Source organism: Erythrolamprus reginae, unplaced genomic scaffold, assembly GCF_031021105.1.
Source record: "Erythrolamprus reginae isolate rEryReg1 unplaced genomic scaffold, rEryReg1.hap1 H_3, whole genome shotgun sequence".
Taxonomy (NCBI): Eukaryota; Metazoa; Chordata; class Lepidosauria; order Squamata; family Dipsadidae; genus Erythrolamprus; species Erythrolamprus reginae.
This window is the reverse complement of record NW_027248484.1, coordinates 292,383-317,815: the sequence shown is the minus strand read 5'-3', so window position 1 is coordinate 317,815 and position 25,433 is coordinate 292,383. Positions and strand designations below refer to the sequence as shown.

Below are 25,433 nucleotides of genomic sequence, written 5' to 3'. Positions count from 1 at the left end.
TGTAGCCGATGATTTTATGGGCTATGCTTAGGTCGTGTTTAAGGCGATGTAGTTCTAAGCTTGCTAAGCCAAGGATTGTAAGTTTACTTTCGCAAGGTATTTGGTTGCAAGTGGAGGAGTGAAGAGCTCTTCTGGTAAAGCATCTCTGGATATTTTCTAGGCACGTCACAAATTGTCCAACTTTTATTTCAATGTTTTTTTTCTGTGTGTGTGTGTTTTGTTGTTTGTATTTCATGTGTTTAAATAAAGTCTAGTCTTTAAAAAAGAAAGAGTAGACCCCATTGGGGGATTCGAACCACTAACGGGTCTACTCAAAAGCAAGCCCTGATGCACTTAAAGAGGGTTTATTTCAGGGAATTATGCCAATCAACGCTGCTCTGCAACTTTTCAACCCTCCCCGTCATCCCAGGCGTGATAAGATAATAACAATTCACACGTGCAAAAAAAAAAGTGTGCCTATCGTCCCCTGTCCAATTGTCTTCCCTTCCCCTATCTATCTATCTATCTATCTATCTATCTATCTATCTATCTATCTATCTATCTATCCTATCTATCCTATCCTATCCTATCTATCTCTCTCTCTCTATCTCTCTCTCTCTCTCTATCTATCTATCTATCTATCCTATCTATCTATCCTATCCTATCCAATCTATCTATCTATCTATCTATCTATCTATCTATCTATCTATCTATCTATCTATCTATCTATCTATCTACATATATATATACATATATCATATATATTCTCTCCTTATCTCCTATATCATATATATCCTCTTTTTCCTTCTATCTTTATATATATTACTAAATGCCTACTCTCTTCCATATGTATTGTATATTGGACAAAGAATAAATAAATAAATAAAAATAAAATAAATAAAAAAGTTATCTGCCCTCCGCAGGCGCAGTAGGAACCCACTCGCCTGCAGTTTGGTCCCCTGAGGCTTAAGCCCAGAGCCCTGAAAAGGGGCGGAGCTTCTTGGGGGTGAGTGTGAACCAATCAAAAGGCGAGGATGGGTGATTGACCCATTTCCCGGGAAATTTAAGGGTTTCCCAGGGCGGCTGCAATTGCTAGAAGCATTTTGTACACAGAGACAGTGAGTAGCTGGGGTGTAATTTGCAATGGCTTTTAATTTATCGTGGAGGCCTGGAAGGCAGCTTTATAAATGCATTCAATTGTATGTCCAAGACATGTTATTCATTCTGGGTTGGTGTGTGTGTGTGTTTGCCTCTGCAAATGTTTGACTGTAAATAACAATTAAATGAAGGTTTGGTTTGTATAAAATTCTGTGCTTTTTTTTTTTTTACCCAGTGGCTTTCAATGGCCGTGTTTAAACTGCATGCTTAACTTGGGTTGTTAGGTTTTTATTTTATTTCTAGTCCACCTCGAGGTGAAAATGTGCTTCCTCCTCCTTTTTCCCCCATAACAACCCTGCGAGGTAGACAGGGCTGAGAGAGAAGGACTGTAGCTTAAAGGCCCCCCAAAAAAACGGTTTTCATGCCAAGGTAGAATTAGAACTCATGGTTTTCCATTTATTTGTATATTTTTTAAAAATATTTTTATTGATTTTTTTTAAAAGGACAAACAAAGACATACAACATTGAACATTCAAGGAGCTGCCATCAGTGTTCCCTCTAATTTTTTGGGGGAGTGGGCGGAAAAGTATAGTGTCTGAGCGGCAGTCCCTTCGGGACTGGGCGGCACAGAAATGATAAATAAATAAACAAATAAACAAACAAAGAAATAAAAAACCCACCCTGTTTTGCCTGAGAGAATTTCAAAATAAAATACTGTACTGTGTGTCTATAACAGTGAGCTCATCATAGGGCAACTCTATCAATATCAAAATGCCACTTAAATAGTTGAGCTAGTTTCAAACTAGATTTTGATTTTCTTTCTCTCTTCCTTACTTCCATTCTTTTTCTTTCTCTTTTCCTTCCTCTCTTTTTTCTATCTGTTTCTCTCTCTTCCTCTCTTCCTCTCTCTCTCCTTCCCTCTCACTCTTTCCCTTTCGGCTTCTGCGCAGGTTTGGAAAACTCTGAGTTGATGATGATTTTTAAGTGAGCAATTGCTCACTGCTCAGCTTAGAGGGAACTATGGCTGCCATTGCTCCGCTTATCTTAGAAGTCTAACTACTACAAAAAAATAAAAACCTAACTATAATCAGATCAGTAGAAAAATAGCATACATTTATATTAGGTATTTATTAAATTTAACTCTATATGTTAATTTAATTACTTTGTAAAATACTTATTCAAAAAATATAATATAGCGAATAGCATATCTAAGTTTATTCTACTATAAACATTTTTTAAAACTATTAAACTCTAACTTATAAAATTTCAAAACTATGGGTTCAAGAACTTCTAAATTCTTGTTACTTTAACTTTTAATGTTGTTTTTCAAATCCCACCATTCATATAATTTGTTCCATATTTTACAGTATTCTGTTTCTACTTGATTATTCAAGCGTTTTGTCATCATGTCTAATTCTGCACATTCCATAATTTTTTTTATAAACTTCTACATCCTTTGGTATTTCCTTATCTTTCCATTTCTGCGTAACAGGGTTTCCCATTTCTTAGCCAGCTGCTTTAACTACTAGACCAAACTGGCTCTTCATTGTGAAGTTAGCCCATAATAACTAAACCACAATTAACCCCGCATGTAGACGATACAATAATTAGGAGGCCTGGCTTCTCCAAATTCACCTGCTCACGGTGGAAAGTTAAGAAAGCTTAATGTCTCTTGTGAGTAGGTCTGGTGGGCTTGTAACTGACTTGTGTTAAATGCTAGTATAGAAACATAGCAGTCTGACGGCAGAAAAAGACCTCCTGGTCCATCTAGTCTGCCCTTATACTATTTCCTGTATTTTATCTTAGGGTGGATATATGTTTATCCCAGGCATGTTTAAATTCAGTTACTGTGGATTTATCTACCACGTCTGCTGGTAGTTTGTTTTAAAGTAATTTCGGCAGCTCTAGGGGGGCTACAATTTGTTTCTTTCCAAGGTGTGCTGTGAGTTGGCTTAGTTTGAAACCAAACTGCCCTGCCTTTTAAATTATTTCTCTGCCTCAACCCAAAATTAAATTTGCTGTAGCTTAAAAAGCAAACAAAGACACACTTTTCCTCCACCCTTGAAATGAATTTGGGGCTAATAATAACAACAACAACAAGAACAACAGAGTTGGAAGGGACTTAGAGGTCTTCTAGTCCAACCCCCTGCTTAGGCAGGAAACCAACATCTGCTTTTAAAACTTCCAGGGTTGGGGCATGAAAGCAGAATTGAGGGGATGTCAGAAAAATGCTTGGCTGTATAGCTAGAGGTATCACAAGCAGGGAGAGGGAGATTGTGACCCCCTGTATAGAGCGCTGGTGAGACCCCATTTGGAATAATACTGTGTCCAGTTCTGGAGACCTCACCTACAAAAAGAGATTGATCAAATTGAAGGGGTCCAAAGACAGTTTACAAAAAACGGTGGAAGGTCTTAAGCCTCAAACTTATCAGGAAAGACTTCATGAACTCAATCTGTATAGTCTGGAGGACAGAAGGGAAAAGGGGGGACATGATCGAAACATTTAAATAGGTGAAAGGGTTTAATAAGGTTCAGGAGGGAAGTGTTTCTATTAGGAAAGTGAACACAAGAACAAGAGGACAGAATCTGAGGTTAGTTGGGGGAAATATCAGAAGCAAGGTGAGAAAATATTATTTGACTGAAAGAGTAGTAGATGCTTGGAACAAACTGCCAGCAGACCTGGTTGGTAAATCCACAGGAACTGAATTTAAACACGCCTGGGATAAACATAGATCCACCCTAAGATAAAATACAGGAAATAGTATAAGGGCAGACTAGATGGGCCATGAGGTCTTTTTCTATACGGCAGGAGACGGTCCTGTAAATAGTAAACTGATGGCTGTAAGCTGCCACACTTACTTCGTGCCTTATCCTTGAGAATCTGGAAACATATTCACAGATCTTTATGGTGAGAGACCACATCTGGAATAATACTGTGTTCAGTTCTGGAGACCTCACCTAGAAAAACATATGGATAAAATTGAACGGGTCCAAAGACGGGCTACAAGAATGGTGGAAGGTCTTAAGCATAAAACGTATCAGGAAAGACTTCATGAACTCCATCTGTAGAGTCTGGAGGACAGAAGGAAAAGGGGGGGGGGAACGACACACGACAGGATCAAAACATTTAAATATGTTAAAGGGTTAAATAAGGTTCAGGAGGGAAGTGTTTTTAGTAGGAAAGTGAACCCAAGAACAAGGGGACACAATCTGAGGTTAGTTGGGGGAAATATCAGAAGCCAGGTGAGAAAATATTATTTGACTGAAAGAGTAGTAGATCCTTGGAACAAACTTCCAGCAGACCTGGTTGGTAAATCCACAGGAACTGAATGTAAACATGCCTGGGATAAACATAGATCCATCCTAAGATAAAATACAGAAAATAGTATAAGGGCAGATTAGATGGACCAGGAGGTCTTTTTCTGCCGTCAGTCTTCTATGTTTCTATGAATGAAGAAGGAAGGAAAGAAAGAGAAGGAAGGATGAGATGGAGGAGAAGGAAGGAAGGAAGGAAGGAAGGAAGGAAGGAAGGAAGGAAGGAAGGAAGGAAGGAAGAATCCACAGTGACTGAATGTAAACATCCCTGGGATAAACATCGATCCATCCTAAGATAAAATACAGGAAACAGTATAAGGGCAGACTAGATGGACCAGGAGGTCTTTTTCTGCCGTCGATCTTCTATGTTTCTATGTTTCCAATCCTTAACACACAATTATAAATGCTATTAAATCCATTAGGAGAATCCTATTGTGGCAGAAGATATTGTACTAGCTGGTGAAGTTGAGCTCCTGAGTCAACCCTTTTTCTGTTCACCTAGGTGTAAGAAGACATCCCTGGCCGACCTATCTGAGGTTTGCTCAGCGGGCCGCAATGTCCCCCACAAACGAACCAGCTGACCGAATGAAAAAATTCAAGAACAAAGGCAAGAATGTTGCAGTAAGTACTTAATGAAACTCCGTGGTTGCTCGGGAGGAGAACAGGACAAAGTCCTAGCATACGGAAGTGATACTTACAACCTCGAGGTGCATGTGGGTTGTTAATTCATGGCGCCCAAGCCTGCCGGCAAAGACAGGTCTTCGTGGGCTTACGGAAAGCCAATAGGGTGTGAGCAGTATGGACATTGGGGGGGGGAGCTGGTTCCATAGAACTGGGCCAGCCACAGAGAAGGCCCTCCTCTGCGCCCCCACCAACCTGCATTGCTTAGTCGATGGGACCCGGAGGGAGGCCAACTCTGTGTGTTCTTATCGGCCTCTGGGAGGCGTGCGGCAGGAGAATTCTGGGAGTTGAAGTCCAAATATCTTCAAGTTGCCAAGGTTGGGAAACACTGCCGTAAACAGTCTGGCCCTGAGCCACATAGGGTAGTGATGGCGAATCCTTTTGTCCTCAGGTGCCGATAGAGTGTCCCAAGTGCCCACACTCGTAATTCAATGCCTGAAGAGGCCGAAAACTGCTTTCCCTGCCCCTCCAGAGTCCCTCTGGAAGCCGGAAATGGCCTGTTTCCCAACTTCTGGTGGGCCCCGTAGGCTCCAAAGCAGGGGTTCCCAAACTTGGCAACTTTAAGACTTGTAGACTTCAACTCCCAGAATTCTTCCGCCAGCATAGCTGACTGGAGAATTCTGGGGGTTGAAGTCCACAAGTCTTAAAGTCGCTAAGTTTGGGGACCTCTGCTCCAAAGGCTTCCTTGGGGCTGGGGGAGGCTAAAAACACCCTCCCCAGCCACCCAGAGGCTCTCTGGAAGCCAAAAATGCACACCCAGAGCCTCTGTGAGCCAAAAATCAGCTGTCTGGCAAACACATGCAAGTAATAATTATAATTATAATTATTATAATTATTATTATTATTATTATTATTTATTAGACATTATATTAAACATATAATGCAGCAATAGGTTTATAAATCTAATAGTTAAAATATAGACGAAAAACCCTTAATCTAAAAAACCCCGCTCAATTTACTCAATCACACCCACATATAACAATTAATGGTCAGAACAAAAATGGGGGGAGGGCATATACTAGTTGCCGCATGCCTGGCTACATAGATGGGTGTTAAGGCTTTTTCGGAAGGCGAGGAGGGTGGAGGCAGTACAAATCTCGGGGGGGGGGGGCTGATTCCCAAGGGCTGGGGCCACCACAGAGACGGCTCTTCCCCTAGGCCCCGCCAGACGACCTTGTCTGGTCGATGGGACTGGAGAAGGCCAACTCTGTGGGACCTAACTGGTCGCTGGGATTCGTGCGGCAGAAGGCTGTCCCGTAAGTAATCTGGTCCGATGCCATGTAGGGCTTTATAGGTCATCACCCACACTTTGAATTGTGTCCGGAATTCAGCAAACAATGCAGTCCACGGAGTATTGTAGAAACATGGGTATATCTGGCCGGATTTGTAGTTTCCGAACACTCTTCAGCGGTTGCCCCACGTAGGGAGTGTTGCAGTAGTCAAACCTCGAGGTGATATGTTGGAGCAGCGTTTGCATGCCAGCAGATATGGCTCCACGTGGCACCTGTGCCATAGGTTCGCCATCACTGATATAGGGCTTTATAGGTAATAACCAACACCTTGAATTGTGCCCGGAGACTAATAGGAAGCTAGTGCGGTTTGCGGAGCGTAGGTGTTATATGAGTGTACCGAGGTACATCCACGACAGCTCTCGCGACTGCATTCTGGACTACAGTGTTCCCTCGATTTTCGCGGGGGATGCGTTCTGAGACCGCCCGCGAAAGTCGAATTTCCGCGAAGTAGAGATGTGGAAATAAATACACTATTTTTGGCTATGAACAGTATCACAACCCTTCCCTTAACACTTTAAACCCCTAAACTGCAATTTCTCATTCCCTTAGCAACCGTTTAGATTATTACTCACCATGTTTATTTATTAAAGTTTATTTTTTAAAAAATTATTATTAAAGGTGGACGAAAGTTTGGCGATGACGTATGACGTCATCGGGCGGGAAAAACCGTGGTATAGGGAAAAAACCCGCAAAGTATTTTTTTAATTAATATTTTTGAAAAACCGTGGTATAGCCGTTTCGCGAAGTTCGAGCCCGCGAAAATCGAGGGACCACTGTATTTGCAGCCTCCGGACCCTCTTCAAGGGTAGCCCCATGTAGAGCTCCCAATTGCATGGCTCACAACTGGCTGTTTTAAAAAAATCCGTAATGCTCGGCCCTCTTCCTTGGTAGGAAATCCGTAGACGGAAAATTGAAGTGACAATTGAACTCCGCAAAGCACGGAAAGATGAACAGATTTTGAAGCGAAGGAACCTCTGCCTTTTGGCTGAAGACAGCCTGACTCCCGAGAAAGATGAGAAAAACGCGGTATGCGTGGGTGGTGGTAGCAGTAGTACCTACTTCTGGAGAACTCCGTTCGAGAATACAGTAGTACCTCTAGATACGAGCTGCTCCACAGGCGAGTATTCCAAGATACGAGCCACGAGGGGAGAGAAATTTCTGTTCCAGACCCGAGCTCAAATTCGGGATACGAGCCGAGCGTCCACTAGGTGGCGCAAGAATCCTTGCTTCTGGTTATCTCGGAGGGGAAAAACAACGTCTAAAGTTATTTGTTCCAGATACGAGTTGCTCGACATACAAGCTCCCTTCTGGAACCAATTATACTCGTATCTAGGGGTACTACTGTATATGACATCTACATGTCTTTGGCAATTCTGAGAATTTGGTCATGCTTGGCTCGTGTGCCATACTAAAACTATGATACGGGTTATTGGGCGCTTAGAGTGAATAGGTATAAAGTAAGCCATGCATTGACTGGAAGATGAAGTTCTTGGCTGTTTGTAGTTCGATACCTGGCATAGCCAGAAGTATCTGTATCCCGATGACTTCCTTTTGGTGGTGTTCTGACAATCTATTTGTTTCCTGCTGCAGGGTACCGAGATCTCTTTGTTAGATATAGTTCAGCTCATCGAGTCGGATGATCTATTCCTTCAGCTGAAAGCGGCCCAGGCAGTCAGGTATTATTATTATTATTATTAATTATAATTTGATTTTGATTTTGATTTTGATTTTGATTCTGATTCTGATTCTGATTCTAATTCTAATTTAATTAATTAATTAGATTTGTATGCCGCCCCCTCTCCGCAGACTCGGGGCGGCTCACAACACAATAAAACAGTTCATGACAAATCTAATAATTTACAATTTAAAATATTTTTTAAAAACCCCATTATTAAGCAGACAGACCTACAAACATACCATACATAAATTATATAGGCCCGGGGGAGATATGTCAGTTCCCCCATGCCTGACGACAAAGGTGGGTTTTAAGAACTTTACGGAAGGCAGGGAGAGTAGAGGCAGTTCTAATCTCCGGGGGGAGTTGGTTCCAGAGAGTCGGGGCTGCCACAGAGAAGGCTCTTCCCCTGGGGCCCGCCAACCGACATTGTTTAGTTGACGGGACCCGGAGAAGGCCCACTCTGTGATTGGACATGGGGTGGAGATGTAAAGCTGGGTATCATCAGCGTACTGATGATACCTCATCCCATGCCCTTATTATTATTATTATTTATTAGACTTGTATGCCGCCCCTCTCCGAAGACTTGAGGCAGCTCACAGAACACAGTACAAAAACAATATGTGTACAAATCTAATAATTAAAAACTATAAGCTAAAATCCCATTACATTCAAAAGCAGACAGACAGATAGATAGATATAGACAGATGATAGATAGATAGATAGATAGATAGATAGATAGATAGATAGATAGATAGATAGATAGATATTGAGATTGGTAACATGGATGGGATAGATGATAGATAGATAGATAGATAGATAGATAGATAGATAGATAGATAGATAGATATTGAGAATGGTAACATGGATGGAATAGATAGATAGATAGATAGATAGATAGATAGATAGATAGATAGATAGATAGATAGATAGATAGATAGATATTGAGATTGGTAACATGGATGGGATAGATGATAGATAGATAGATAGATAGATAGATAGATAGATAGATAGATAGATAGATACCAACACCTTAAAGGTCACCCTTGTTTCTCTCCCAAAAGGAAGATGCTGTCCAAGCACAAGAATCCGCCCATTGATGAAGTGATAGACTCTGGAGTCATCCCAAAACTGGTGGAGTTCCTGTATTATCACAATATCCCCAACTTGCAGTTCGAGTCCGCTTGGTCCCTAACTAACATTGCTTCAGGGACCTCCGAGCAAACCAAAGCGGTGGTAGATGCCAACGGCGTTCAGGGCTTGGTTGTGCTTCTGTCTTCTCCCCACATCCACCTCTGCGAGCAGTCCGTGTGGGCCCTCGGCAACATTGCCGGTAAGTTTGTGGGGCTGCCTCGTTCTGAGGAATGGCCGTTATAGAATCATTGAAATGGAAAAGCTCTTATTTTATTAGTGGATTATTTATTTATTTATGCTTTTCTGTCTCTTTTAATCTTGTTTGTTTTTTGTTTTGGCAAGTACATATTGGTGGCGTGCAAAGATACAATAATATTCGTAATAATATGAGAAGGATTTAGGGGTCGTGATTTCTGACCGCCTCAAAATGGGTGAGCAGTGTGGTCGGGCGGTAGGAAAAGCAAGTAGGATGCTTGGCTGCATAGCTAGAGGTATAACAAGCAGGAAGAGGGAGATTGTGATCCCCTTATATAGAGCGCTGGTGAGACCACATTTGGAATAATACTGAGTCCAGATCTGGAGTCCTTCCCTACAAAAAGATATTGACAAAATTGAACGGGTCCAAAGACGGGCTACAAAAATGGTGGAAGGTCTTAAGCATAAAACGTATCAGGAAAGACTTCATGAACTCAATCTGTATAGTCTGGAGGACAGAAGGAAAAGGGGGGACATGATTAAAACATTTAAATATCTTAAAGGGTTAAATAAGGTCCAGGGGGGAAGTGTTTTTAATAGGAAAGTGAACACAAGAACAAGGGGGCACAATCTGAAGTTAGTTGGGGGAAAGATCAAAGGCAACATGAGAAAATATTATTTTACTGAAAGGGTAGTAGATGCTTGGAACAAACTTCCAGCAGACGTGGTTGGTAAATCCACAGTAACTGAATTTAAACATGCCTGGGATAAACATAGATCCATTGTAAGATGAAATACAGGAAATAGTATAAGGGCAGACTAGATGGACCATGAGGTCTTTCTCTGCCATCAGTCTTCTATGTTTCTAATATAATATAATAATACTCCTACCCTCAAAACGTAGCTACAGAGCACTGCACACCAAGACAACTAGACACAAGGACAGGTTTTTCCCAAACGCCATCACTCTGCTAAGCAAATCATTCCCTCAACACTGTCAGATTTTTTACTAAATCTGCACTTCTATTTCTACTAGTTTTTCTCATCATTCCTATCATCCTTTTCCTCCCAGTTAGGACTGTATGACTGTAACTTGTTGCTTGTATCCTAAGATTTTTATTAACATTGATTGTTTCTTCATTGCTTATTTGACCCCTATGACAATCGTTAAGTGTTGGACCACATGATTCTTGACAAATGTCTCTTTTTCTTTTATGTACACTGAGAGCATTTGCACCAAGACAAAGCACACTTGGCCAATAAAATTCTATTCTATTCTACACGATGCTAGTAAAAGAGAAACATTAGGACAGGGGACGGAAGGCACGCTGGTGCACTTATGCACGCCCCTTACTGACCTCTTAGGAATCAGGAGAGGTCAAGAGTAGATAGTCTAAGGTAGGGTTTACCAACCTTGGCAACTTGAAGATATTTGGACTTCAATTCCCAGAAATCCCCAGCCAGCGAATGCTGGCTGGAGAATTCTGGGAGTTTATCTATCTATCTATCTATCTATCTATCTATCTATCTATCTATCTATCTATCTATCTATCTATCTATCTATTTTATTTATTTTATTTATTTATTTTATTTATTTATTTGATTATTTTATTATTTATTTAATTAATTAATTAATGTAATTTATTTTATTTATTTATTCATTCATTCATTCATTTATTTATTGGATTTGTATGCCGCCCATCTCCGCAGACTCGGGGCGGCTAACAACAGCATTAAAACAGCATATAACAAAATCCAATACTAAAAACAGTTAAAAACCCATTACGTATATAAAAACCAATCATACATACAGACCTACCATGCATAAAATTGTAAAGGCCTACGGGAAAGTGTATCTCAGTTCCCCCATGCCTGGCAGCAGAGGTGGGTTTTAAGCAGCTTTCAAAAGGCAAGGAGGGTGGGGGCAATTCTAATCTCTGGGGGGAGTTGGTTCCAGAGGGCCGGGGCCACCACAGAGAAGGCTCTTCCTCTGGGTCCCACCAAGTGACATTGTTTGGTTGACAGGACCTGGAGAAGACCCACTCTGTGGGACCTAACTGGTCACTGGGATTTGTGCAGCAGAAGTTGAAGTCCAGATACCTTCAAGTTGCCAAGGTTGGGAAACACTGGCCTAAGGCAGTGATGGCAAACCTGTGGCGCGGGTGCCACAGGTGGCACGCGGAGCCCTATCTGCTGGTACAAGAGCCGCTGCCCTAGCTCAGCTCCAACGTGCATGTGTGTGCCGGCCTGGTGATTTTTGGCTCAGAAAGAGGTTCTGGGAGGGTGTTTTTGGCTTCCAGATAGCCTCCAGAGGGATGGGAGACGGCGTTTTTACCCTCCTCCAGCTCCACGGAAGCCTTTGGAGCCTGGGGAGGGCAAAACACGAGCCTACTGGGCCCAGTAGAAGTTGAGAAATAGCCATTTTCGGCCTCCAGAGGGCTTCCGTGGGGTGGTGGAAGCAGTTTTCACCTTCCCCAGGCATTGAATTATGGGTGTGGGTATTCACGCATGCTCGATAGCATGCACGCATGTTCTTTCGGCACCCAAGGGGAAAACGGTTCGCCATCACTGCTGTAAGTAAAGAAAATGGAGCCCCTTCCTTATGAAACCAGGTTGCAACGCCTTGGTCTCTTCAGCCTTGAAAGGCGGCGTTGAAGGGGTGACTGGATCGAAGTGTATAAAATCATGCATGGGATAGAAAAGGTGGATAGAGAAAAAATATTTTCTCTATCACACAATACAAGGATGAGGGGGCCACTCCCTAAAGCTCATAGGTAAGAAAGCGAGGACAAATCAAGGGAAATATTTCTTCACCCAGAGGGTCCTTGGTTCATGGAATTCCCTTCCAGAAGAGGTCGTGACAGCTGTCAGCCTGGATAGCTTCAAGGCAGGATTAGACAGATTCATGGATGCCAAGTGTATCATAGGTGGCTATTGAAACGGATGTCCAAGTGCCGCCTCTATGTTGGTTGAGGCAGGCAGGGTTCCCTCGAGTACCATTTGTTGGGGGTCAAGGGAAAGGGAGGGTCTTGCCTTCTCTTTCTACTCAAGACCCCCATGAAGACAATTGGTGGGCCACTGTGGGCCACAGAATGCTGGACTCGATGGGCTTTGGCCTGATTCTGCAGGGGTCTTCTTAGGTTCTTATGCTCTAAGTTAACTACCTGGAGTTGTTGGTTATTTTTAAAGTACAATTCTCCTTCATATCCCTGTTTCGTGTAGGAGATGGGCCGATCTGCCGAGATATTTTGATCAGCTTCGGTGTAATCCCACCAATTCTGTCACTGGTGATGCCTTCTACTCCGGTATGTAAAAAGTCTGTTCCCTTGGGTTTGTTGGTTCTCTACAGTAGTAAGTTGCTACCAGTGAGGTAAAGGGTTGCGTATCGGTAGCAGCCGCCATATTGGAGGTCCTATGGGCGCCATCTTTTTTCCTCCATTTTTTTGAATATCTTTTTAAAATTATGATTATTATTATTATTATTATTATTATTATTATTATTATTATTTGTTAGATTTGTATGCCCGCCCCTCTCCGAAGACTCGGGGCGGCTAACAACAATCTAAAAAGATAATGTAAACAAATCTAATATTAAAAACAATCTAAAAAACCCCAATTTAAAAAACCACTCATACATACAAGCATACCATGTATAAATTCTATAAGCCTAGGGGGAAGAGAAATTTTAATTCCCCCATGCCTGACGAGAGAGGTGGGTTTTAAGGAGCTTGCGAAAGGCAAGGAGGGTGGGGGCAACTCTGATATCTGGGGGGAGCCGGTTCCAGAGGGTCGGGGCCGCCACAGAGAAGGCTCTTCTCCTGGGTCCCGCCAAGCGACATTGCTTAGTCGATGGGACCCGGAGAAGGCCAACTCTGTGGGACCTAACCGGTCGCTGGGATTCGTGCGGCAGAAGGCGGTCCCAGAGATATCCCGGAGATTTTGCTTCATCCAATGCTGTTTCAACTTGTAAACTTACTTACTTACTTATTTATTTGAGTCCTATGGCACCCCGAAGGACTCAGGGCAGCTTACAACAAAATATTAAAAAGTACAGTTAATAATAATGAAGTATAAATTCAATTCAATTTCAATTCAATTTATTAGATTTGTATGCCGCCCCTCTCCGAAGACTCAGGGCGGCTCACAACAACAATAAAAACAATATTCCAGCGAAAACAAATCTAACATTAAAAAGCACATAAAAACCCTATCAAATTTAAAAAGCAAACAACACATACGTATCCAAACATAAATATAAAAAAGCCTGGGGGAAAGGTGTCTCAACTCCCCCATGCCTGGCGGTATAGATGGGTCTTGGGTAATTTACAAAAGACAAGGAGGGTGGGGGCAGTTCTAATCTCTGGGGGGAGTTGATTCCAGAGGGCCGGGGCCACCACAGAGAAGGCTCTTCCCCTGGGGCTTGCCAAATGACATTGTTTAGTCGACGGGACCCGGAGAAGGCCCACTCTTAAAACAGTAACCCCAGTTAAAACCCACAACTCAGCGATCCAATCAAAACATACACATCGTTCAATACGATTTGGCCGTGAACAATTCATGGTTCTCTAGGCCTGCCAGCAAAACCTTCCGGAAGGCCAGCAGGGTGGGAGCGGTACGGACATTAGGGGGGAGTTGATTCCCCAGAGCCAGGGTAGCCACAGAGAAGGCCCTCCCCTGTGCTCCCGCCAACCTCCATTGCTTAGTCGACGGGGCCTGGAGGAGGCCAACCCTGTGCAATTTTTATTTTATTTATTTATTAATTGGACTTGAATGCTGACCCTCTCCGTGGACTCGGGGCGGCTCACAACATATTAAAAAAAAACCCAATATACAATAGCACATGTAAAATCCAATTAGTATAAATAACTAATCTAAAACCATTCTAAAAAGGCTAAAACATTAAAAATCATTCATTCAGGTTCAAAACACAAACATACCACTCACTCGTTGGGCAGAGACTAGGGTCTAGTGACCCCAAGACTGGCGGCATAAATAAGTTTTCAGATTCTTACGGAAGGCAGAATGAATCTCTGGGGGTAGCTGATACCAAAGGTCCGGGGCCCCCACAGAGAAGGCTCTTCCCCTAGGCCCCGCCAAGCGACATTATCTAGTTGACGGGACCTGGAGAACGACCCCCCCCCCCAAGGGACCTCTTATTGGTCTCTGGGAGTTATACGGCAGGAGCCGGCCCCGTAAATAGTAATGCCTTATCCTTGAGAATCTGGAAACGTATTCACAGATCTTTATGGTGAGAGACCACATCTGGAATACTGTGTTCAGTTCTGGAGACCTCACCTAGAAAAACATATGGATAAAATTGAACGGGTCCAAAGACAGGCTACAAGAATGGTGGAAGGTCTTAAGCATAAAACACATCAGGAAAGACTTCATGAACTCCATCTGGAGGACAGAAGGGAAAGGGGGGACAGGATCGAAACCTTTAAATATGTCAAAGGGTTAAATAAGGTTCAGGAGGGAAGTGTTTTTAGTAGGAAAGGGAACCCAAGAACAAGGGGGCACAGTCTGAGGTTAGTTGGGGAAAAGATCAGAAGCAACGTGAGAAACCGCCTGCTACTGCACGAATCCCAGCGGCCAATAAGGTCCCACAGAGTTGGCCTTCTCCAGGTCCCGTCGACCAAACAATGTCGTTTGGTGGGCCCCAGGGGAAGAGCCTTCTCTGTGGCGGCCCCGGCCCTCTGGAATCAACTCCCCCCAGAGATTAGAACCACCCCCACCCTCCTTGTCTTTCGCAAACTACTCAAGACCCACCTTTGTCACCAGGCATGGGGGAGTTAGGATATTCCTTCCCCTAGGCCATTACAAGTTAGGTATGGTATGTTTTCTGTGTATGTTTGGTTTTTATAATAAGGGTTTTTAGTTGTTTTATTAAATTGGATTGTTACATGTTGTTTTTTATCATTGTTGTTAGCCGCCCCGAGTCTGCGGAGAGGGGTGGCATACAAATCCAATAAATAAACAAGCAAGCAAGCAAGCAAGCAAGCAAGCAAGCAAGCAAGCAAGCAAGCAAGCAAGCAAGCAAGCAAGCAAGCAAGCAAGCAAGCAAGCAAGCAAGCAAATAAATAAATATATTATTTGACTGAAAGAGTAGTAGATGCCTGGGACAAACTTCCAGCAGACGTGGTTGGTAAATCCACATGCCGGGGATAAACATATATATCCATCCTAAGATAAAATACAGGAAATAGTATAAGGGCAGATTAGGTGGACCATGAGGTCTTTTTCTGCCGTCAGTCTTCTATGTTTCTATGCTTATCCTTTTGCTTGCTTGTTTTTCAACCTAACGTCCTCTTTGAATTTCTTAGGTGGGCTTCCTTCGGAACATTGCCTGGACCCTGTCCAATCTCTGCAGGAACAAGAACCCCCACCCTCCCCTGGAGGCTGTGAAGCAGATGCTGCCCACCCTCACCTGCCTCCTGCAATATAAAGACAAGGACATTATCAGCGACACCTGTTGGGCAATGTCTTACCTGACCAATGGCTCCAACCATCGAATCCAGATTGTGGTGGAAACTGGTATCCTCTCTCGCTTGGTGGAGCTCCTGTTCACCAACGACCTGCCCATTCTGGTACATCGATGGATAATTGCCGTATTTTTTCAGGGTGTAAGACGCACCAGTTAGTGAACTCAATCTGTCTAGTCTGGAGCAGAGGTTGTCCAACCTTGGCAACTTTATGAGGCATGGACTTCAACTCCCAGAATCCCTCAGCCAGCCATGATGGCTGAGGAATTCTGGGAGTTGAAGTCCACACCTCATAAAGTCGCCAAGGTTGCAGACCCCTGGTCTGGAGGACAGAAGGAAAAAGGGGGGACATGATTGAAACATTGAAATAGGTTAAAGGGTTAAATAAGGTCCAGGAGGGGAGTGTTTTTAATAGGAAAGTGAACAGAAGAACAAGGGGGCACAATCTGAGGTGAGCTGGGGGAAAGATCAGAAGCAACGGGAGAAAATATTATTTGACTGAAAGAGTAGTAGATGCTTGGAACAAACTTCCAGCAGACGTGGTTGGTAAATCCACAGTGACTGAATTTAAACATGCCTGGGATAAACATATATCCATTGTAAGATAAAATACAGGAAAAAGTATAAGGGCAGTCTAGATGGACCATGAGGTCTTTTTCTGCCGTCAATCTTCGGAGGGGGCGGCATACAAATCTAATAAATTATTATTAAATTATTATTATTAATCTTCTATGTTTCTATGTATTATGGTGAAGGAAAACAGTTATTAACATTATTTGCCCAGTGAAAGAGAAGGCTCAATAACTTAATGTCCATGAACACCCAGGGATACTGTATTACCTTTTAATGCCCAACATCTTCTGAGCCCACCTGATATTCTGCTCTACGTTAGGTTTTTTTTTCCCAGTAAGTGACTTACCGCATTTTTCAGAGTATTTGATGCACCGTTTCTCCTCTCCCCCCCACCTAAAAGCAGCTGAAAATTTGGGTGCGTCTTATACTTGCAATGTAACTTTTTCAAAGTTTTTGGGAAGGAAATTAGGGAAAAGAAGGCGTGGAAGCTCCAACGTCCATCTGATTTTTGGCTTGCACAGAAGCTCTGGGAGGGCGTTTTTGGCTTCCAGAGAGGCTCCTGGGGGGATGGGGAGGGCGTTTTTAACCCCCCTGGCTCCAGGGAAGCCTTTGGAGCCTGAGGAGGGCGCAACACAAGCCGACTGGGGCCCCCAGAAGCTGGAAAACAGGCCGTTTCCGGCCTCCAGAGGGCTTCCAGTGGGTCGGAGAGACTGTTTTCGCCCTCTCCAGGCATTGATTTATGGCTGTGGGTGCTCAGGTATGCACGATCGAGGAAAGGTTCTCCATCACTGGTGTAGGGTCTCCTTGGTGGTGTTTTGTTCACGATAGAGTTCACATCCGGGTGTAAAACGGAAGAGAAGCTGAATTCCTTCTAGCTTGCAATCTAAAGATGGACTTGTTCCGGAGCGTAAGCTATCATGCGTGATTTATTACCTGCTTTTGTTATGACTCCTGGCTAGCCCTGGTTAGCCCATACATTTTAGAATGACTTGTGGAATGTTTTTTATGTTACTGCCAAGCTTATCTACTTAGCTGCTGAGATATAGAGGAGAGGAGAAAATCTCCGTGCAAAGTTGGTGTGTTAAAAGGAGAAATAAAGAGGATGTGTTTCACAACGAGACGCATCGAGAAATCATTTATTCCAAGTATTATCTGTATGAGCCTGAATTCAGAACATGTGTGGGTTGGACCAGATGACCTACAAGGTCCCGTCCATCCCTGTTAATCTGTAGACCTGCTTTTTGTGGGAACATTAGGGATAGACATCTGGGATCTTAGTGCCTTTTTCTTTGGTGGGTAAACAATGTCGTCTGGCGGGCCCCAGGGGAAGAGCCTTCTCTGTGGCAGCCCCGGCCCTCTGGAATCAACTCCCCCCGGAGATTAGAACTGCTCCACCCTCCTTGTCTTCCGTAAACTACTTAAGACCCACCTATACCGCCAGGCATGGGGGATTTGAGACACCTTTCCCCCAGGCTTATTATAATTTATGTTTGGTATGTATGTGCTGTTTGGTTTTTAATTATGATAGGGTTTTTAGGGTTTTTTTCATATTAGATTTGTGCCATTATAATATTGTTTTTATCATTGTTGTGAGCCGCTCCGAGTCTTTGGAGAGGGGCGGCATACAAATCTAATAAATTATTATTATTATTATTATTATTATTATTATTATTATTATTATTACCTCTGCAGACCCCCGCTCTGCGTGCTGTGGGCAACGTGGTCACCGGGACAGACGAACAGACCCAGATGGCCATCGATGCGGGAATCTTGTCCATCTTGCCGCAGCTCCTGCGTCACTCCAAGCCTTTGATCCAAAAGGAGGCCGCCTGGACTTTGAGCAATATTGCTGCCGGACCGTGTAGCCAAATTCAGCAACTGATCACCTGTGGGCTGCTTCCTTCTCTGGTGGAGGTGCTGGCCCAGGTAGGACGTCAGCCTTCCAAGCCATTTATACTCATAGAAAACAAACTTTGATACTGTTTTTATTATCATTTTTAATTTCCTTTTTATGGGACCGCCTTCTGCCACATGAATCCCAGTGGGCAGTTAGGTCCCACAGAGTTGGCCTTCTCCAGGTCTCATCAGCTAGACAATGCCGCTTGGTGGGACCTTGGGGAAGAGCCTTCTCTGTGGCGGCCCCGGCCCTCTGGAATCAGCTCCCTCCAGGGATTTGCAATGCCCCTACCCGCCTTGTCTTCCGCAAGAGTCTTAAGGCTCACCTATGTCGGCAGGCTTGGGGCAATTAGGTCCCAGCCCCCTGGCCAACGAAATGAGATATATGTTGTATGATTGAACTGGTATGATTGGGTTTTTTAAAATTGGGTTTTTAGATTGTAATTTTAAATTTAATTAGATTTGCCTTTGTACTGTATTGTTACATTATATGCTGTGAGCCGCCCCGAGTCCTCGGAGAAGGGCGGCTTACAAATCTAATAAGTGGATGGATGGATGGACGGATAGATAGATAGATTGATAGATAGATAAATAGATAGATAGATAGATAGATAGATAGATAGATAGATAGATAGATAGATAGATAGAAGAGCCCTCTGAACTTCAAATCTAGGTCCTAACTCCCCTTTTTCAGTTCCAGACAGAAGGAATGAATGTCTTTATGGAATAAATCTTGTGGGATTTTATAGTTTATACTGGTTTTTTTTGCTATTTATATTATCTGTTTTATATTCTTTACTTTGTTGTTCGACGCCCAGAGTCCGATAGGAGTTGGGTGGCTTATAAATGTAATAAATTACATTAAATTAATTAAATTAAATTAAATGTCAGGCCCGTCATAACGCTGAGCATTGGCTAAGTCACCGATTGCAAGTGGGGATCTACTTGCAGGAGCCACGTTCATGTCTCTCTTAAGGCCCTGTTCTTCTTTGCCATGTGTAGGGAGACTACAAAGCTCAAAGGGAAGGCGTTTGGGCTGTGGCCAATTTCACAATGGGCGGCACGGTGCAGCAAGTGGGGACGATGATTCGGGCCGGAGTCCTGAAACCTCTGCTCGACCTGTTGTCCGCCAAGGATAGTAACACCGTCCTTCTGATCTTGGACTGTCTCGCCAACTTCTTTCGGGTAAGGCTAAGGAAGGCAGCTATATACAGTGGTACCTCTACTTAAGAACTTAATTCGTTCCGTGACCAGGTTCTTAAGTAGAAAGGTTTGTAAGTAGAAGCAATTTTTCCCATAGGAATCAATGTAAAAGCAAATAATGCGTGCAAACCCATTAGGAAAGAAATAAAAGCTTGGAATTTGGGTGGGAGGAAGAGGAGGAAGAAGAGGAGGAGGACAGTCACTGCCCAGAGCGAAGAAAGTGTTTCTTTTCTCTGGATGCTGGCAGAGGTTTATTCCCTCTCCAAGCACCCAGAGAAAGAAAAATGCTTTGTTCACTCTGGAGTGCCAAAGCCTCCTTAAGCGCCACCGAAAGTCTCCTCTGGCAGCCCAGAAAAGCCCGAGATGGCCAGGATTAAAGGGGGAATGGCAGGAAACTGGCTGGGCCTTCATGCCGCTCTCAAATTTCCTGGGAAATTTTTCCGGGCTCAGGTTCTTAAGTAGAAAATGGTTCTTAAGAAGAGGCAAAAAAATCTTGAGCACCCGGTCCTTATCTAGAGAAGTTCTTAAGTAGAGGCGTTCTTAGGCAGAGGTACCACTGGACATTTTACTCAGCTGGAATGATAGAGAATTTGGATTTATTGGGGGTTGTTCTGTTGATCCACTTATGGTAGGTTCCTATGTGCAGGAATTGAGGCTAGTCTAGAGAAAAGTAGGACTAGGTGGGACAGGGTGTTCTATGCCGGGCCTACACATATTGAAAATACAGTGATACCTTGTCTTACAAACTTAATTGGTTCCGGGACGAGGTTCTTAAGGTGAAAAGTTTGTAAGACGAAACAATGTTTCCCATAGGAATCAATGGAAAAGTGATTAATCTGTGCAAGCCCAAAATTCACCCCTTTTGCCAGCCGAAGCCCCCGTTTTTGCGCTGCTGGGATTCCCATGAGGCTCCCCTCCTTGGGAAACCTCCGGACTTCTGTGTTTTTGCAATGCTGCAGGGGAATCCCAGTAGGGGAATCCCAGCATTGCAAAAACGAGTGCATCGCTGGCAACGGAAGTCCGGAGTTGAGGTTTCCCAGCGAAGGGAGCATCAATGAAATCGCAGCATCACAAAAACACCAAAGTCCTCGAAACCCCACCTCCGGACCTCTGTGTTTTTGTGATGCTGTGATTTCACTGAGGCTCCCCTCGCTGGGAAACCCCACCTCTGGACTTCCATTGCCAGTGAAGCGCCCGTTTTTGCGCTGCTGGGGTTCCCCTGCTGGGATTCTCCTGCAGCATCACAAAAACACGGAAGTCTGGAGATGGGGTTTCCCATGGAGGGGAGCCTCAGGGGAATCCCAGCAGCACAAAAACGGGTGCTTCGCTGGCAACGGAAGTCCGGAGGCGGGGCATCCCAGCAGCAGCAGTGGGTTTGTAAGGTGAAAATAGTTTGTAAGAAGAGGGGGGAAAATCTTAAACCCGGGTTTGTATCTCGAAAAGTTTGTATGACGAGGCGTTTGTAAGACGAGGTATCACTGTAATGGAGGAATCTACGCACTGATATCTCAAACCAATCTTTTTAGATAGAAATCGTCATTTACACAAGCCAAATTCATGTCTGTGCATTCATCTTGGCAGCTTTTCAGTGAGAGGAGTTAAAAGATAACAGTTTTGATGTCTAGGCTGCTGCCGAATTTATGAGATAAAGGGTCTCCAGTTTCACTGACTTACATTTGCAGCTTTCCAGATTTCCTGCAAACAAAGCACTTTTACTCCAAGGATTTTAGCAGGAAGATAACAGCTGGCTAGCGTAACATGGGTGAGGCCCCAAAACATCTACTGACTCCATTACAAAACTTTGAAACTCCACCCAAATTTCCCTGAGCTACCCTTAAATACCCATGGGAAGTGGTGAACAATTCCCTAGAGTTAACAAACTACAGACTACTTCCTTTTCCCATACAAGTATTCTTGTTTTTTCTTCTCAAGTGGGCATCTAACAAAGGCTCATGGTCTGTTCCTCCTCCTCCTCCTCCTCCTTCTCCTCCTCCTCCTCTAAGTCAGACTCTATTCTCATTGGCATATCTGCCACCTGTGGTGGTCCTTCATGCTCATCCTGGTGCACCAGTTGCGGCCCTATCTGGACCGGGACTCACTGCTCACAGTCACTCATGCCCTCATCACCTCGAGGTTCGACTACTGTAACGCTCTCTACATGGGGCTACCTTTGAAAAGTGTTCGGAAACTTCAGATTGTGCAGAATGCAGCTGCGAGAGCAGTCATGGGCTTCCCTAGGTATGCCCATGTCTCACCAACACTCCGCATTCTGCATTGGTTGCCGATCAGTTTCCGGTCACAATTCAAAGTGTTGGTTATGACCTATAAAGCCCTTCATGGCATCGGACCAGAATATCTCCGGGACCGCCTTCTGCCGCACGAATCCCAGCGACCGGTTAGGTGCCACAGAGTTGGCCTTCTCCGGGTCCCGTCAACTAAACAATGTCATTTGGCGGGACCCAGGAGAAGAGCCTTCTCTGTGGCGGCCCCGACCCTCTGGAACCAGCTCCCCCCAGATATCAGAGTTGCCCCCACCCTCCTTGCCTTTTGCAAGCTCCTTAAAAACCCACCTCTGTCGTCAGGCATGGGGGAATTGAAATTTCTCTTCCCCCTAGGCTTATAGAATTTATACATGGTATGCTTGTATGTATGATTGGTTCTTTAAATTGGGGTTCTTAAGATTGTTTTAATATTAGATTTGTTCACATTGTCTTTTTATTTTTGTTAGCCACCCCGAGTCTTCGGAGAGGGGCGGCATACAAATCTAATAAATACAAAATACAAATCGAGGTCTATTTCTCCCTCACTCTCAATCTCTGCATCAGCTGGCAACACCACTGGCGCAGGGTACCAAGATGGGCCTGGTTCATCCTCCTCAGAATGTCTCATGACCACAGTTGGTCGAGGACCACTCACAACACAGGGTAGCAATATTCTCATATTTGAGGGGCTGCCACAAAGAAGAGAGGGGGTCAGCTTATTTTCTAAAGCACCCAGAAGGCAGGGCAAAAGAAACCATGGATGGAGACCAATCAAGGAGGGAAGCAACTTGGAATTAAGGAGGTAATTAAGGTAGAAATTGAAAAATTGAAGGCAAGGCCCTTTTTATTTTATTTTATTTTATTTACTTATTTTGTCCAATACACAATGAGGGTTTTAGTGGGTATATATCAATATACACATAGTAAAATACATGATGAAGGTTATAGAGGAGATACTCATAGTAAAATATATCTAGGAAAGAATAGAAAAGAAGATATAGGAATAGAACATATCAATGAAAGAATAGAAGAAGAGATATAGGGATAGAAGAAAGGTATAGGAGATATAGGAGAGCAATGAAAGAATAGAAGAAGAGATATAGGGATAGAAGGAAGGTATAGGAGATATAGGAGAGCAATAGGACAGGGGACGGAAGGCACTCTAGTGCACTTGTACTCGCCCCTTACTGACCTCTTAGGAATCTGGATAGGTCAACCGTAGATAATCTAAGGGTAAAGTGTTGGGGGTTTGGGGATGACACTATGGAGTCCGGTAATGAGTTCCACGCTTCGACAACTCGGTTACTGGAGTCATATTTTTTACAGTCAAGTTTGGAGCGGTGAATATTAAGTTTAAATCTGTTGTGTGCTCTTGTGTTGTTGTGGTTGAAGCTGAAGAAGTCGCCGACAGGCAGGACGTTGCAGCATATGATCTTGTGGGCAATACTTAGATCTTGTTTAAGGCGTCTTAGTTCTAAACTTTCTAGGCCCAGGATTGAAAGTCTAGTCTCGTAGGGAATTCTGTTTCGAGTGGAGGAGTGAAGGGCTCTTCTGGTGAAGTATCTTTGGACATTTTCAAGGGTGTTAATGTCTGAGATGCGATATGGGTTCCAAACAGATGAGCTGTATTTGAGGATGCGTCAGGCAAAGGTTTTGTAAGCTCTGGTAAGTAGTGTGAGATTGCCAGAGCAGAAGCTACGTAGGATTAGGTTTACAACTCTTGAAGCCTTCTTGGCTATATTGTTGCAGTGGGCTTTGGCACTTAAATCTTTTGTTATTAAGTATACCAAGGTCTTTAACCGAGTGGTTAAAGCACGGGAAAACAGGAAATTCCAAGCAGTTGGATATTAAGTTTACTGCATGCCTAAGTTCTCTACAAGAACCTGAGCTACTAATGGCAGTGTTCCCTCTAATTTTTTTTTTGGGGGGGGGGGGGGCGGAAAAGTATAGTGTCTGAGCGGCAGTCCCTTTGGGACTGGGCGGCACAGAAATAATAAATAAATAAATAAATAAATAAATAAATGAACGAACGAACGAACGAACGAACGAACAAACAAACAAACAAACAAACAAAAAACCCACTCTGTTTTGCCTCCGAGAATTTCAAAATAAAACACTGTACTGTGTGTCTATAACAGTGAGCTCATAATAGGGCAACTCTATCAATATCAAAATGCCACTTAAATAGTTGAGCTAGCTTCAAACTAGATTTTGATTTTCTTTCTCTCTTCCTTCCTCTCTTTTTTCTATCTGTTTCTCTCTTTTCCTCTCTTCCTCTCTCTCTCTCCTTCCCTCTCGGCTTCTGGGCAGGTTTGGAAAACTCTGAGTTAATGATGATATTTAAGTGAGCGATTGCTCACTGCTCAGCTTAGAGGGAACTATGACTAATGGTCAAAGCAAATTGACAGTAGATAAAAATCCCAGTAAGAATTCAAGGTGGGTTGGACTTAGATCTCTTGTGGTTGCGAAGACACTCAAGACTGATGACGTTCTTGAACCCTCCATCAGGTTCAACCCGGTGACCTGGATCTTACCTGTATAAAGCCATGATTGTCTAAACTCTGCCTAAGGACGTGTTTGCTTTCAAAGCAACCCTTCTTGGAGCAGTGGGTAGATCCGACCCCTGTATCTTGTTTCATTCACCGGGATTAAATTGTGGCTTTGTGCAACAGAAGAAGGTGGTGTTTAACCTACTCCTCCTCGTGTTTTCTTTTTCCATGCCAGGCAGCTGACCGGTTGGGCGAGACGGAAAAATTGAGCCTTTTGGTGGAGGAGCTGGAAGGTGTGGAGAAGATTGAAGCTCTCCAGACTCACGAAAACGCCATGATCTATCGCGCTTCCCAAGCTCTCATTGCGAATTATTTTTCTGGAGAAGTTAGTAGATGCTGCCTTCCACTATGAATTTTGGGGGAAGCGGGCGGTGGGCGTGTGAGTTAAAGCGACAGGTTTGAAAAGTCTGCAAGGAAAATGTTGAATCCCCCCCCACCCCTCTTCTTTTTCTCTCATCAATTTTTAGGAAGTTGAAGAAAACGGAGACACTCAATCTCTGCCTTTTGGGGCCAAACAGGAGGATTTTTTCAATTTCTGAAAGAGCTTAACTTGTTGCATGCTTTCAAACATGGTGGTGGATGCTCTTTTTGGGTGAGCATTGAAGTATGAAAAAAAAAAGGGTTATCACGTCATTTGTTATAATAAATCACTCTCCCGGCTTTGTAGAAATTGTGTCCGGAGGATTTATCTTCCTTTCTTCTTGTTTGTGACAACCGTTCAATCTAGAGCAGACCTCTTCAGCTGGTCTTGAAGAAGCATCCATACCAGGAGTGAAATATATTTATTGTATTTTTGGGGGGAGTATAAGACGCACCAGAGTATACAACGCACCTTAATTTTAGGGGAGGAGAATATGGAAAAGAATCTGTTTACCAGGTATTCATCTGGCTAGCGTCCTTAGTCTGGTCAGCTTCAGCACATTATTTTATTTTTTTAAAAACTTTATTCGAAGAGAGTAACAATGAAAGAGCTTGCAAGCCAGTAAGAGCTGGGAACATTGTTAGTACTTGGAAAGAAACATTCGGAGCAAGTAAAGCAATTTTTTTTTAAAAAACTACAAAAACAATGTTTGGAAAACATTCTTTGCAGACAGTAACAA

At 43.5% G+C, this 25,433-nt stretch overlaps 1 protein-coding gene across 2 annotated transcripts; it reads left to right on the top strand.

Annotated features, from left to right (window-relative positions):
- The first annotated feature begins 971 nt into the window (after window positions 1–971).
- LOC139155550 (importin subunit alpha-1-like) lies at window positions 972–25,003 on the top strand. 2 transcript variants are annotated; one of them, XM_070730733.1, is made up of 11 exons: window positions 972–1,097; window positions 4,895–5,013; window positions 7,257–7,391; window positions 7,956–8,041; window positions 9,105–9,373; window positions 12,592–12,674; window positions 15,693–15,956; window positions 18,117–18,350; window positions 19,323–19,505; window positions 24,509–24,658; window positions 24,801–25,003. In XM_070730733.1, exons 2-11 carry the CDS (start codon window positions 4,948–4,950, stop codon window positions 24,870–24,872), a joined length of 1,542 nt encoding a protein of 513 aa, XP_070586834.1. In that variant the 5' UTR covers window positions 972–1,097; window positions 4,895–4,947; the 3' UTR covers window positions 24,873–25,003. The 2 variants fall into 2 exon arrangements, with proteins under 2 accessions (XP_070586834.1, XP_070586835.1); XM_070730734.1 differs by lacking the exon at window positions 7,257–7,391 and having other exon boundaries at window positions 984–1,097.
- Window positions 25,004–25,433: the final 430 nt, after the last annotated feature.